Here is a 16,158-nt window from a genome sequence, read left to right on the forward strand (position 1 = left end):
TTAATGAGCAAGAGTGCCTCTACCAAAATTGTGAATTTTATGGCCCCAGGGTCAGGGATTCTGGTGTTAGGGTGGGGCTCTATAGATCATATAGTGAATCGAAAATACATGAATTCTTTGAAAATCTTCTTCTCTGCTCCTAGGTATTAAATAAATAAACTAAGTGCATAGTTATGATGAGCAAGGGTGCCTCTACCAAAATTGTGAATTTTATGGCCCCAGGGTCAGGGGTTCTGGTGTTAGGGCGGGGCTTTATAGATTATATAGAGAAAATACATGAATTCTTTGAAAATCTTCTTCTCTGCTCCTAGGTATTAAATAAACTAACTAAGTGCAAAGTTATAATGAGCAAGAGTGCCTCTACCAAAATTGTGAATTTTATGGCCCCAGGGTCAGGGGTTCTTGTGTTAGGGCGGGGCTCTATTGATTATATAGTGAAAATACATGAATTCTTTAAAAATCTTCTTCTCTGCTCCTAGGTTTTAAATGAATAAACTAAGTGCAAAGTTATGATGAGCAAGAGTGCCTCTATCAAAATTGTGAATTTTATGGCCCCAGGGTCAGGGGTTCTGGTGTTAGGGCGGGGCTCTATTGATTATATAGTGAAAATACATGGATTCTTTGATTTTTTTCTCTGCTCCTAGGTATTAAATAAACTAACTAAGTATATACTATAGTAATGATGAACAAGAATGCCTCTTCCAAAATTGTGAATTTTATGGCCCCAGGGTTGGGTTTCTGTTGTTAGGGCCGGGCTATATTGATATTACAGTGAAAATACATGAATTGTTTGAAAATTTTCCTTTCTGCTCCTAGGTATTAAGCAGGTGAACATACCTATATAGTTATGATGAGCAAGGGTCCTAATCTTCCAGAATTGTGAATTCAAGGCCCCTGGGTCAGGGGTACCATAGACCGGGGGGGGGGTTGTTACTTATATACTAAAAATGAATGAATTGTTTGAAATCTGTTCCTTGGTATTAATCAAATATTTTTGAAAAGCAAGGATGCAATTGTGCAATGTTGGGATCTAGGCCTAAGGGTCAGGGGTTCATGTGTGAAAGGGGCACTACTGATTAGCTGACATGCATTTTTTGCTCCCCTACCCTGCCTTTGGGTATTCAATAACCAAACTAAGCAACTGCTAAGCGTATTGTTATAATGATCAATGGTGCCTCTTTCAAAAATTGTGAATGCCATAGCATCTGGCTTGAAACATGAATCAAATTCAGTCACTGGAAAGTTGTTACATAATGCTCAGGTGACCTATAAGGCCCATGGGCCTCTTGTTTTATATGTCATCAACCCCGGAAACAAAGTAGACAATACAAAAATATATATACTCCAGATATATGTATTCATTTAATATTTTAAAAGCCATAATATAAATTGAAGAATATCTTGCTGATGAAAAATACAATGATCATTTAAATTTCCTTCTAATATATGTAACACTCTTTCTTGCATTGTAATTTAATGAAATGGCTCATTTGTTATAAATATATTCAACGATTTCTTGATAGTAAAATCATAATAAAGGGGAGTAATCAAATGTTGAACCCGCTTTTGATTAGTTAATCTGGATCTTGAATCTCGAATTTCGAATCTCGAATTTCGTATTTCGAACCTCGAATCTCGAATGAGCCTTCTGGGCTTTCGTAGGTGTGCACTCTGAAACAGAATGTAATGTATGACAATAAGCATGTATAGGCATGTCTTTTGTGGGCTTTTTAGTTGGTTTATAAGTTATTTGAGAACTACCTTGAACTATGCTTCTTATACGACCAGTCACATATGCATTCTTCATGTAGTTCAGATCAAGTTGATGTGCAATGGAACTGACAATGGATTGGTCAATGTACAACAACTTTGAATGATGAAATTAGCAAAATATCTGAGAATATAGAGTTTGGAGTATGTGAAATTGAATACATTAAAAATGTGTTACTGTTGAATACTCGATTTATTTCCCATTTATTTCTATTAGCATGTAAGGGTGGAATTTGTACTAATGAATAACCTAAAAGTTTATTAAGATTATTTTCCTTTATTCAAAATTAATTCAAAAATTAATTTTTTGAAACAAAAAAGTATCCGTTAAAAAAGTTGTTTTTAATTGTCATTCTATTTCTAATGTTTTCATACATCTTTCCTCCACAGTCTTTAATGATATATTCTATTATTTTATTTTTTATTTAATTAAAATCACTTTCCCCCAATGCAACCTTTGTTAATTAAGTATTGCTTAGTTAATGAACTTTAAAAACAAAACTTCTCCTGGGAAATCCTTTTTGACTATAAAATGCTTTAATATAATGTCAGAGTATTATATACTTGTTGGACATTTAAGGGTAGAGAATTTTTCCTATAAGGGATTGAAATCCTTAATATTTCTATTTAAATGCTTATTTACAAGCTTTATTTCTGCGGCCCAGTCATTCCTATCTAAAGTCATCGAAAACTCAATCTGAGCAGGTTGATTAATTTTCTTATCAATCTGTGAATTTTAATTTCCTTTCTAAAGGACCAATATGAAGATTGAGACATCCTGAGTTTTAGTAGTTAAAGCTTCTTATTCTAGTGCAACTCTTACGCTCTGTACTAATATAATTTGCTCCTTGCTTGTGACTGAACCCAAACCATTGCCAACCAAATGAAAAAAAAATCATTATTTGTTCTTTGGTCACATTTCCTCCTATTATTACTTTTTGTTTTTACGTGCATGACTTTATAAAATTCAATGAATATATTCTTTTTTACTTTTGAATACTTTGTTACCATAGTACGTTTGTAATAGTTGATTTACCAAACATGTTTATCATGCATTTAAGAAACCAGGCCTTATGCTTTAGAAACCAATCATTGCCAATTGTTTGCTTTGCCGCAAATGTTAACTATGGGGCTCTAAACATGTTAAAAAATGCCATTTTTTGAAATTTAAGACATGTTGCCATGGTTACTATAACACATAGCAACCCATTTTTGCCCAATTTTAGTTCAGGGTATCAAAGACTTTCACCATAGAGAGTTTGGAGAAATTCTGAGACTATGCGTGCCACAGCTCCTATATAAAATTTCAAGTCATTACAGAGAATGGCTCTTAAAATACTCCCAACAATCAAAATAAAATAATATTATCACAGATAATTACCGAAATCAATAACACCAACACACACGTCGTTTCAAATCTTTATACAATTATTACCCTCTATTAAATAGGCACACGTATTTTGTCATAGATATCTTTTTTAAAAATATACGCAAATACTCAAATTTTGAAATCAATGCAGTCAATTAAGACAGTACACTTGAATATCATCTTTCCTGTGTAGGGTAGATAAAAATGCTATAAATGATCCTAACAAAAACACATACAGACACATTTATACTTAATTTAATTATTATTATATGTATTTTATTATTTCTTTTTAAGTGTTTCTTTTAATGATTTTTGCTTATAGACAGGACGAATAGACTACAGTCACTAACTAAATGTAGTGTATAGACAAACTTGAATATGATATAACTATGGTAACAGAACAAAAATAATGATAATTTACGTATATTTGATCATTGGCATTAAATAGTAGGCCTAGTGATTTTTTACGCCTGAAAAATTGCAAATCCTAAAATCCACTTACCATTTATCTGGAGATATGTAATGCTGACCATTTTGTATAGATGTATCCTCTCATTCCACATTCCACAAGTGTAATTCTTGTTCCCGGCAGATTTTCTTATATTCAGAAAATGAAGATTTCCTAAATTATGAAATGAATTTTTCAATAGATGATAATTTATTGATTCTTGCTATAAATATGGTTTCTTAATTGAAGTACAATGTCATTTTATCATTAGTATCATTGTAAGTGTGCGTTGTAGCTTCTGAAAGATTTATTTTTGAAACCTTTAATAATGGATAGTTTAGAATTACCTTCACGATCCAATGTTACAGATTCGTTATATATGACACTTTTTGAGGATCCATATTTAGTTTTCCAATCTATCAAACATTTCGCTTTAGGTTCACAATGTGGTTGATTGAGACAGGGAAGTTTGCAATGATGATATTCCCTGCACGTTTGTTGCACGTTCGATGTTGGAGAAAATTGGTCAAGATCTATAATATTAAGCTAAAGTAACTTTAGTTTTGTTTGTATATAATGTAACAGATGTCAAGCAAAACAAAGAAATAGAAGCAGGACACATTTTGTGATCATGATAAAGCCTTATGATTGAATGCATATTCCGTTTCATCGATGTCGTTGCAATATAAAAGATTAAAAATTAATTCCCTTTGGAATTTTGTTGATTACTTAAAAATGTTAAAATCGTCTGAAAAAAACTTTTTTCAGTAGCAATAAACTGGAATGAATCTTGTATGTGATTATAGATACTGTATTATGAATTCGACTATTATGTAGATTAATATTGTATCTTTGAATAGTTGAATAAATGGTGGAAATTTTCTATTTTCTTTCTCAGGATTCAATAATTCCTGTTGCTACTGCTGTTGTATTCAAAATGTCCAGAACTTTCCAATTATGTTATTCATATATATTGAAGTTCAAAGGTGATCTGAAATTGTTATTTATCAGTTTTCGATCTGACATTATGTTCAAAAACTATAATAATTACTTTACCTGCTTCCGATAATTTGACAAACAGTGAGACTGAAATTCCAAACTTGTTTTGTGCCGTGCAATAATAAACACCAAAGTCCTCTTTTTCTAGATTTCTGAAGATGATTTCACCAGTTGACGGATTATAGGAAACTCGATCATTTTCCACAATCTTTGAATAATTTTTATGCCACTGATACCTAATTAAATGTATTAGATGTAAAAGATTGAGATAATCGTATTCTATTTGACATAATTAACTACTGTAAAATCACATATTTTCGTGGGGTAAAATTTTCAAAATAAAATAAACAAAAATTTAATCCCAACGAAAATCTTTGATTTCATAGTATTTAGCTTTTCATTATCGTCATTTTACTACTGCAAAGGTATAATAATCTGATACTAACCTGAGTACGTTGTATTTGGCTGAACAAAACAAGGATAATGGAGTAGAATAAAAGATGGGTACAAAATACTCCGGTTCAAACTCTGATGTTATAACAGGAGGCAAATTAATAAGCTCTGCTCCTAAAATCAGAATACCATTTTTGTTTAACTTTTCAATCAGGATAAGTTTTTATAACACAAAGAAAAACCATTTTTACCTTTGCAGAAGAGGGCTTCATCTCTGACACAAAGGAAAATGAGGCAGATCACAGGGCTCTCCATCTTGAATCCTCAAATATTGTACTTTGAAGTAAAACTAAAGTGTAAAATTAATATTTCTAAGTCGCTTTTTGTCGTCTGCGCTAAAAACAAATGGACAATAGATAAAATAGGAAACAAAGTTGTGGAAACTGTCAATGGATAATGCGGAAGAAGTGCTCTTTATGAATTTGCTAGTTATATACTCACCCATTACAAGTATCTTCCTCGTACAATTCGTGAAAGATAGAATTCGAATGTACTATGGAAAAATTGGATTTCGTGGTGACTCAATTTATGCGGAATTGGTGTTTACCTCTGATACAAGAATAGACATTCTCTGCAAATTCATAAATTAGGGTTACAAAGTCTTATTTCCGTATGCAAATATAAGAGACTACGAGAAGTTACGTCTCCATGAACCTGTAGGAGATTAAACAAATCCACCAAAGTTTGTCCTTACGAATTTTAATGAATTCATAAAGTAACTTACCACATTATGCAGATTTCTAATACTAAATAAAGCAGGAGTATAATGGGGTTTTATTTAGCATTGAACGTTATATCATATTGGATCCAGTGAAAAGACTGAAGGATGGCTGGTGTAGAAAGATGGCGGACGGTGGCAGGAAAAACCTTTTACTTTTTAAAGAGAGATATTTTTTTCCTTATTTTGACATTAATTTTTATTTTGAGTGGAACTTGTGAAACGTGATTAAATATTTTTCTTCAAAACATTGAACACCGAAGTTTATTACTGATTTTTAACAAATCATTTCTTTTACAGTTACTCCACATTGTGGTATTAATGTTTTCCTTTACAAACACTCTCTAAAACAATTTGTTCATTGTAAAAGAATGATTTGAGAAAAAAAATATATTTCTTGGAAACTTGAGCAGGATAGAAGCCAAAACAAATATAACCACAGTTTAACACCTTGATTTATTCAGGTTAAACGGTTTTGAAGAGAAATATTCAATACTCTTCACATTCAAAACCAATGACTTGGCATGAGAATTAATTAAAAAAAGTTTCTAAGAAGTTAAGAATATAAAATAATTATTGTAAGATTTCAAGTGAAGCATCAGAAGACAGTTTACTTCTCTATGTAATTGAGAGTCTCGTAATTATTAAAGGTCAAATATCAAAGAAATATATATACTTGTATATAATATATGTTGTAAACAATGGTTAAAAAGAAGGAATTACAATATTCGTTTAATTTTAAACCTCGTTTTTCTTTATTTACCTGTTCAAATATCGCTAAAAATAACATTCATCAAAAGACTTACTTCCCCTTTTTGTGACGTCATTAGAGACACTCGACAAAATCTAGTTACATAAGTATATAGTATAAAGTGCTCTTGATTATCTAAAATTATAGCAAATTTGGGGGAACAGAAATGTTGATATATCAGAGTTATGCGTAGATATGTCTGTTAAGAATAGGCTTTGTATATTTGAGTGAAGAAAGTACGCAAATTGATTATTCTTCTTCGACCGATTCTGTTTCGTCGGAAGCCAGTATGGGTGAAAGTGGAAATTAAAATAACAGAACTGACAAGAGATCATCGCAGAAGCTAAAAAAATTTTCATAAACGTAATTTGTATTTAATGCCTTTTATTTCAAGAGTGTGCTCAATATTTCCGCAAAAAAATATTTAACTGCGGAAAATTGATTTCATGTGTTGTTTCTTATTCATCATATAGGACCAGAACTTTTACATAGTGAAAAAGTATAGAATTCTTTTTTTTTTTCACATTGCATAGCCGTTTGAACCGGGCACACAGCGATTTTTTTTATATTAAGTATACTATAATGAACAATGAACGGAACAACAGAAATTACGTCATCGTCGGATATATCCGTGGGAATCCGAAGATGTAGCTATCACGGGTGCTTGGACACCACCCCCCCCCCCTCTCGGTTGGTCCGTACCCCATTGGGTTTTTTAACTTTAAAATAATATTTTTCTATGATATATTCATAAAGTATTACAACCGAAAAATCCTAAATTTAAGGGGAAAGAAGGCTAGTTTAAGCCTTTTATAAATACATACCCTCTGATACTAAAACAGAACGTTCTGTTTAAGTATCAGAGGGTATGAATTTTCCCCTCCCTAAGCACCTGTGGTAATTAAACATTTGTCTGGAACCTTTTTAATTTATGCGTAACAGGTAATTTTTATTTGCCCCCCTCCCGAAGTAACATTTCTTTGTTGTCCCCCTCAACGGTTATAAATTGCTTCATACAGGCCTGACAATTTTTGTCACATAGCACTTTCATTTTCAGAATATTTTAATATGAATTATTTCACCTTAATTTAGTTAAGAAAAAAAGAAAACAAAACTATTTTAAGTATACATTCTGATTTTATATGCTCTTGTGGTAACTATGTCAAGACACCAGCACAAGAGAAAATAAGTGCTGGAGGAAAACAAAACTGCGGGCAGAAAATTGAGGAACAATCACTTGCGTGCATGAACACTGAGGTTTTATTGCTTGAATAAATATGTAATGGAAACAATTCTAATATAAAATTTTCTAGAAAAGGGACAACTGGAAGTAAATGAACGCACTCTTGACTAAGTATTTTCTGAGACAGATATCATGCGCGGATTTAGAGGTGGGGGGGGGGGGTCCGGGACATACCCCATCCCAACTGAGATTTTTTTTAGACACGATAACTTGGTATAGATAATCAATTTCTTGTCTATTCTACCACACCTTCCGTTTTTTGTCAGTCAAGTTTTAGAGATTGTTCCTTCATAGTACATGTATATGAATATCTTTATTTTTTTTTTTACTCCAACCTGTTAGAGGTTTACGCCGAAATACATGTACTTTTGACTTGGCGCCGCGTAATGTTCAGTCATGTATATATACCGAGTGCATGCTCTAATGTAAAGGGCGAACCTCTAAAAGTTGACAAAAGCGGAAAATATAAAATATCGAAATATTGGTATGACGGACAAGGAATTCATGTACATTTTGCTTAGTTTTATTTTCAGTAGGGGGGAAGGGGCAAAGTACATGAACCAATCGTCATGTACTTGTGATCTTGTTGAGTACTGTTACAAGAATAAAAAAAAACTTTACCTCAAAACAGTATTGTGGCTATAAATACCTAAACTGACAAATTGAAAAATGCAATTTAGATTTGAAAGAAATCCGAGAAATGCGTGAGATAATTTTATAATTAATCGGATTTATGCAGTGAATACTATATAAATCCATTTATCACAGCGCCCCACGCGGTATGATGCGCGCGCACTATACGCGCAAAGCATTGGAACAGTCAATTATAAACTAACCTCAAAGATACACGTCTTAATTGAGTGCTGTTAATTTTGAGAAATATTTTCAAATTCTTTCAAATGCTTTCTTTGGAGAGATGCCCAAGCGCAAGTCGTCCGAAACTGTGGTTACATCCGCAAAAAAGTCCACCAGAAAAGAAAAAGCTGACACCAAACCCAACCAAAAGAGGGGGAAAATGACAACCGTACTATTCACAGCATGGACGAGGACATTAAAGAGTCCGCTAGCTCAGTAGGTAAGTCTGACTACTTACCAACGCCTATTGTTAGTGTTACTGATGCATTGGGTTGCACCATCCCTTCAAAAACACGCGGAAAAATACAAAATGGGGAGTATTTAGATCTGGGCGTCCTGTTAGAAACGTCGGGAAAAAGGGACAAGAAAAATAAGATAAACCTAGTGGACGGGGAACTGGTCTTGCAAAAGGCGAAAAGTGGCAAAATCAGCGATATCGGGAAATAAACCGACGCGTTCCTTGTATTTACTAGTATTTACGTCGAAGCTCACCCCGATCAATCACTTGGTTAACTTAAATATATGCACACGGTTAGACTGGGTTTTTATAGATCTCCCACCGGCTGGAAATTGTACGACGAGCAATTTAGGCTTAAGAAGGCAAGAAATAGTTCTATGGCATTTTGCAAATCGACAATGAACTTTGGATGTTATACGTAACTTCACCGATTACTACTCCCCAAAAAACAGTTGAACCGTCAAAAGGCATGTGTTTTGATTTTAACTACAAGGGTGCATGTAGTAAACCCTATCGTATTTACGCACATCGTTGTATTAGGTGTGCATCCGACCACCCAATGTCCATTTGTCCTCGTAACCCAGCCCCTCGCTTCCCCATGTAAAAGCAGCCTTTTCGTTTTCAATCACCAAATCTGCAACCTCGGTCATTCGCCAGTAGACATTAATCAACTTTCAATATTGATACAGTCGTACCCAAACCATGATTTAGGTAATGAGTTGTTAAATGGGTTTAAATTTGGATTTCCCCTTCAGTATCTAGGCCCACGCACTCACTTGGGGTGTAAAAATTGGCTTGGGGTAAAATGCTGAGTGGAGTGGAGTGGAGTGGAGTCATGGAGTGGAGTCGTGGAGTGGAGTTTTATCATAACAGTACAGAAAGTTATACAAACAAATTGATTTCTCTTACAATCACTCCTTTGCAACATAGTTTTGGGTTTATGATTGCCAAATGAAAAAAAATAAAAATAATGACCTTTAAATGTGACACAAGGATTAAGACTAGACTGCCGTTCACTATCAATGCACATAGGCAAAGCTATGTGTTGTTGACAGCTTTTAGGTTACACACGTGACAGCAATTATTTTTGATATGAAATATGAAATACCAGGTAAAAAATGAAATACCAGGTAAAATGCAAAATAACATTTGCACACATTGTACTTTTGTATTTTACAATTGTGCAGCATTCATAAACATAAAATTTCATCTTTTTAGGCTTGATAGGGCGATGTCTTTTAATTCCCGTTGAAGATCAGTATTGTCAATATCTGATCAAAGATTGAAGGCTTATTTTAATGAAAGTTTCTCACAACATTAAAGTGTATACCCGGTATCTGTATGAAAAAATATCTTATAAATTTATTGTTTTATGCTTATCTTCAGTTGCTGTTGTATTGCTGTATTTGTATATTACATCCATGCAGTCTTATTTACCACCGAAAACAGTGATGGAATTTATTTAATTGGAAAATGGGAACGCTAAAAAATGTCACTCCCTCTAATGAAGTGCTGAAAGATATTGGTTACTCATTGTTTTTGCAAAGGATCCTAAAACAGGATGCTGTCAACTTACAGGTTCTAGTGTTACAGTGACATAGTTATTTGCAGTTATAGACAAATCTTTCAATGCCTCTTTATTATTGCATTAAAGTTTGACTTTGATGTTGCTGATGCAACAAATATTTCCCATATTCGTTACAATATAAAAGTACCTTAACAAAATTAAACTTTTATTCCCTTAAAAATCTTACAACGTACAAACATAGCAGTCTTACGGCAATTTTCTTCCAATTGTGAAAAAAGATGTCAAAGAAGTTTTTCCTGCAAAAATCCTATGCAGATGCTGTGCGAGGTAAGGGCAAACAGATAATTTTGCTTTTCCTTTAAAATGTTTTCTTTTTCAATTCATTCAGTAAATTAGTTATATATATATACATTTGAATTTCAGGTTCACATGTGTCAGAAGAAAATACTTCGGAAAGTGATGGGGTTCCTGGGGAAAGTTTATTGAAACCAAAATACATGTGTTTTTCATACACAAATCTCAGCAGCTCAGATTCATCAGAAGATTTGCCAGCCCTTGTCAAGAGCAAAAAACCGTTAAAAAGAAAAGGAAAAAACACGAAAGTCCTTCAAAGAAAATCTGTTTTCAAGATGAAATAATTGAAATATCAGATTCTTCCCCAGAGAAATCGCCAAGAAAAGTTGCTTGCTCTTCTTTGAAAACAGCAGCAAGAAGGAGGCTTACTGGTCAAGATGCAGAGAAAAGCCACAATGAACTTGATGAAGTTCACATTTTGTCTTCGTCTTCTGCCGACGAAAAGTCTCCAGAGAATCCAATCTCAAGTATTTCAATAGCGTCAGCGAAGGATTCTAGCGTTGATTCAGATTCCAATTCTCTCCCTTCTTTTCCTGACAAAGAGGAAAGGTCTAAAGTTCAAGACTTTGGTTCAGCTGAGGATTTTTTCCAGGGTGATCCATTAATGCCTGTTTACAAAAGACTCTCAAAAGGTATTGAAACAAAAGAGGCGAATAAAGTGTTACTACAACACAGTGACGGAAGTTCTATAGCCAGGAACATTCAATCACAAATAAATGAAAATGTCTCCTTTTTATACAGTGTCAAATTCATCGGTCATTGGAAAAATACTCTGTGTGACGGAATGGACTCTTGGAAACAGACGGGAAAACAAGTTTCACTGATAAATATTTCTGAAATTGATTTTGAAAATTTCAAATGACGTGAAAGAAGTTTTGCATGGAAATAGGGTGCTAAAATCTATACGACATAAATATGTGAATAATACATCCCCTGACCTCCACAGAATAATTTTACACATGGAAACAGAAGATGGGACTGTGCTGGACCTAGTTTTTGCACAGTACTACTTTGAATATGAACCTCATTCTTTTATACCAAATCCACACAAAAACAGTAAACAGCTGGAAAAATATCAGAGAACCAGTGAGAGTACTAAAAGGAGGATTCAAACTTTAGTTGATGAAAATAAACGCCCAAAAGACATTTTTCATTCCATAATAGAAGAGCAAGGGGGCATAGAGCATATACCCGGTGGATTATTTCTTCCTCGAGACAGACAACAGATCAAAAATTTAACAAAAATGAAAAAATCAAATACAGGAAATTTTGATTCACTGGCAGAACTTTTGGACATGGCAAAAGCACAGGAGGAATCAAAGGATAAATTTGTGCGAGAATTAAGATGTGCTCCTGAATTTACAGTGTTTTTAGCATCAAATCGGCAGCTTAAAGAAATGGAGAAATACTGTACAAATGCAAAGAACTTCTCAATACTGGGCATTGACACTACCTTTAATATAGGTGCCTTTTATGTCACGGTTACAAATTATCGAAATCCAATGTTAACAAGTAAAAATGGTAATGAACCAGTCATGATTGGACCAATTTTGATACACCAGAAGAAAAACTTTGATAGTTATTTTAAACTTTCATCCTCCATTCTGCAAATATGCCCAGAAATGAAAAATTTAAAGGCATTTGGAACTGATGGAGATAAAAATTTGTCTGATGCCTTTGAAGTTTGTTTCACATCCTCAAAACATTTATTGTGTGACATCCACATGCAAGATAACATAGAAAGAAAACTGAAAGATCTAGGAATAACAAAAAGCAAAGCCAGGGAATATATTGATGATATTTTTGGAAAAAGAACTGGGGAAGTAAAAATTAAGGGATTAGTGGACTGCATGAGTTATGAAGAATTCGACCATGAACTGCAAAATTTGTGTGCAAAATGGAAGTCATTACATCAAAATGGAAACTTATTCTTTAAATATTTTGTTGAATTCAAAGCAGAACTAATTAAAAGTTGTATGTCTGCAGAGTTGCGAAGTCTTTCAGGTCTTGGTTTTCTTCCAAAACCCTACAACCAAAATGCTAATGAATGCATGAACTCGGTCATTAAAAGTGACCTTAAAAAGGAAGGTCACCACTCCAAAATCAATGAAAAAGAAGTCGTTCTAGCCTTGGAGAAAATAGTAAAAAGGCAAGAAGCAGAAGTCAAATTGTCTTTAATTGGAAAGGGGGAGTATCGTTTGAAGAAAGAATACCAACATCTTCAAGTGCCAGATAACATATATTGGAGAAAAACACCACTTCAAAGAGAGGCAGTTTTTACAAAGTTAGTATATTTATTTATTTTGTCTCTATTATCTGTCATATTTACTCACCACCATTCTTAAAAGTAATTATAATTCATTATTTAACAGGATGTTGAAAGAACCATTACAAGCTCAGGGAGGGGACGTCATGTGTCACACAGATACAGATCAAGAAATTGAAAATCTTCAAGAACATCCATCACTTCCCGTTTCACCAGAGAACAGCCAAATCACTAACATTCCATTTCAAATTTTGAAAACTATATTTGAGGAGGCTCAAACTATTATACATTCTGTGAATGGGATAGTTGAAATGCCTGGATACACAGACAGATCATCTTTATTCATATTGAACGTTTCACATCCAAAGGATCCATATAAAGTATGCAAACTGAAAACTACAAGCTTCTTTACCTGCGAAAATAGATGCCATCGGTTTTCCAGTTTTAAATTGTGCAGTCATACGATCGCTGCTGCAAACTACTGTGACATTCTTCAAGACTTCATCAAAATTTACAATGAAAAGTATAAAACCTTAGGTCCTAGTCTTACTAAAATGGCATTAGCAAATATGCCAAAAAGTAGAGGTCAAAAGCCAAAAGGAACTTCAGTAAGAAAGGGTCAGAATAATAAATGCAATACTGAAATTATTGAATTTGAAACACCACATAGACCTTCCCTTGAGCAACCATTTCATCTCACATTTTTGGCTGGAATAGTGAAGAAATGTTATGGATGTGGACAGTGTTTTTCTGATAGACATAGGTCACCACCAAATGATCTTATTTTAAAACGCTTTGACCATAGAAAGTATTTAAGTCCAAACTCTAAAACCTATAAAACAACACCAACGTTGCAAAATACATATTATCATCTAAATTCAGACTGTTGTAGAAGAACATGTCCTTTGTTTGAAATTTCAAGAGACGTTATTGTTCATGGAGAAATCATGTGTCAGTTAACTGCAGACCATAAAAATGTATTACAAAAGTTAAATATATCCATTCAGTAAAATGCATCTACTGTATTTGTAAACCATACTCTTGGAAAAGTGTGTAAAATGTTTTGCTTAAAGTGCAGTTTTTAACCTTTAAATTTACAATGTATATTTTAATACAATTGTATTTGTTAATAGAACTGTAATCAATAGAACTCTTCAATGATGATGACATTTGCATTATGTAATATGAAAAAAAACTAATTGAGACAGCCATGTCAAAGTTTACTATAGAGTATTGTAAATTTTATGAATATTTGTAGTTATTACTACTGAAATTTTAGAACAAATGAAATGCCAAAAACATGATACAGATCTTGTATACATATAATGTATTAATTGTTTTTATTCCGATTTATTGAAACCAGGTTGTTGACAAATATTTTTTACTCATGCCTGGGTGAAATTTGCTGCTCAATAGTTTCACAGAAAGTTTGGTTTACTGACTAAGCACATTTCAATGCAGTAATTAAATCTGTCAAGACTTCTCGCCTATCAGGATAAAAGTGAGTGCACAGTTCACTCAGTCTCTGTTTTTCAAAACAATGTGCCAAATGATCAAGCCATTCCCATTGTTGACATTTGAAGGTCAGAAAATTTTGTCAATATGGGCTATACAAATTAAAAGTGCATTAAAGCCTTCGTGATCACTAAAACAATTATAACTCTTGCAGATAGAGGGAGGGCGTATTGAGGAGAGTGACAGGAAATAATTTTTCTCATTTCTATTTTCTGTTAAAATTTCATGTCTTTACACAATTCTAAATATATTTTTTGAAGAATTTCTGCAAATTTAATCAGAAAAGGGATGGTGAAAAATGTACAAAGAGTGAAAAAATATTAATACAGAGAGAGGAAAACTAATGACAATCAATTCAGCAAATATAAACAAAGAGGGTGCTTTGTACTTTAATAGTACACAAGATGTGTTTGTGAAACAATGATACCCCCGTATGGTTGCTTGTGGCGAGGGTTGAATTTTCTCAATGCATATCAAACTGGAAAATCAGTTTCAAGAGACCAAAATTGTTGGTACCCAAATGAAGGTTTTGTCACAAGGAAAACACTTGTCAAATATGAAAGGCCTCATTCTTAGTGATCAAAACGTATGGCCAAGGTTAGATTTAAAAAAGATTAGGATCAAACTTTAAGGCCAAGGTAAAAGATATACATACCCAAAAGTAAGGTTTCACAATAAGTATGTTACACCACGTTATAATATATATAATTAATTTGTGATATTTTTGGGGTAAAGGTGGTTCAAACATTTAGGTCAAGACCAAGGTCAAATTTGGTGGTACCCAATTGAAGCTTTGTCAAAAGAGGTTTGTCAAAAGAAAGACATCTTTGAAATAATATGAAAGCCATATAGCCCCACCTACTAAAAAGTTATGAGCAAGGTTAAAGTTTTTGCAGACCTACAGAGAGTGGACAGTGCAAAAACTATATACCCCCAAATCTTTGATTACATGGGCATAAAAAACTTATTATGTACATGTACATGCATGCACAAATCCTGAAGTGAATTCATATAAACTTTTACAAAATATTAAAATATTTAGGAGGGGTCCGTGTGTTTCCAGAATCAAGGGTAGGTTTTACATTAGGTTAAGAAACTTTAAGACTTTAAGAAATTCTCTGACCAAACACGCTTTCCATCTCTATCCAAAGTACAATAGTTAAATACAAATCATGCATTTTAATCAAGTAGGTATGTTCTCAGTGCAGCTGTAAAATAATCTAATAAATGCTCTTAATCTGTCTGATAACAAAGCTGTCAACGCCTCTAAATAGGTTTGTTGGTTTGGGACAGGAATACAGTCATACTTCAACATTCATCTGAACCTAGTTTTGATAGTCTTTGTTATGTGAACCTCCACTGACATTTAAAGGTCATAAGCTTTTCATTTACTTCCTTATAAGAAATTTTTGTTTCTTATTTCATTCTTTTAAAACAATTTCAAAAACACATCTAAAGGAATGATTGAGTGTAAGAGAAATCAATTTGTTTGCATAACTTTCTGCAATACAGACTCCACTCCACGACTCCACTCCATGACTCCAGGACTCCACTCCACTCCACTCCACTCAGCATTTTACCCCAAGCCGTAAAAATTTAATTTCGGCAAACCAGTATCCGAACGAAATCCAGAATATATTGCAAAGTCAAA

The 16,158-nt window shown here is 33.3% G+C and overlaps 2 protein-coding genes across 5 annotated transcripts in view; one reads left to right on the top strand and one right to left on the bottom strand.

The window, feature by feature from the left end:
- The window catches only part of LOC134230768 (immunoglobulin superfamily DCC subclass member 3-like), a 56,463-nt gene extending 50,896 nt beyond the window's left edge, over positions 1–5,567 (bottom strand). For 2 of the 4 annotated variants that reach the window (XR_009984420.1, XM_062712614.1), the window contains exons 1-5: positions 5,231–5,559; positions 5,033–5,153; positions 4,644–4,822; positions 3,935–4,120; positions 3,642–3,761 (exon numbers count right to left, since the gene is read on the bottom strand). Coding sequence is in view for 3 of the 4 variants with exons in the window: in XM_062712614.1 (XP_062568598.1) it covers positions 3,642–3,761; positions 3,935–4,120; positions 4,644–4,822; positions 5,033–5,153; positions 5,231–5,294 (670 nt within the window). In the remaining variant the exon portion in view is untranslated. Of the gene's footprint in view, positions 1–3,641; positions 3,762–3,934; positions 4,121–4,643; positions 4,823–5,032; positions 5,154–5,230 lie in introns of all 4 variants that reach the window. The other 2 variants (XM_062712615.1, XM_062712616.1) reach the window with 2 other exon arrangements.
- Positions 5,568–11,667: 6,100 nt separating this feature from the next.
- Positions 11,668–15,786, top strand: LOC134230774 (uncharacterized). The gene is made up of 2 exons (XM_062712623.1): positions 11,668–13,010; positions 13,099–15,786. Exons 1-2 carry the CDS (start codon positions 11,686–11,688, stop codon positions 14,000–14,002), a joined length of 2,229 nt encoding a protein of 742 aa, XP_062568607.1. The 5' UTR covers positions 11,668–11,685; the 3' UTR covers positions 14,003–15,786.
- The last annotated feature ends 372 nt before the right edge of the window (positions 15,787–16,158 follow it).

This window comes from Saccostrea cucullata, unplaced genomic scaffold (genome assembly GCF_032062105.1).
Source record: "Saccostrea cucullata isolate Sc308-1 unplaced genomic scaffold, CSIRO_AGI_Scuc_v1 ctg136, whole genome shotgun sequence".
Classification (NCBI taxonomy): Eukaryota; Metazoa; Mollusca; class Bivalvia; order Ostreida; family Ostreidae; genus Saccostrea; species Saccostrea cuccullata.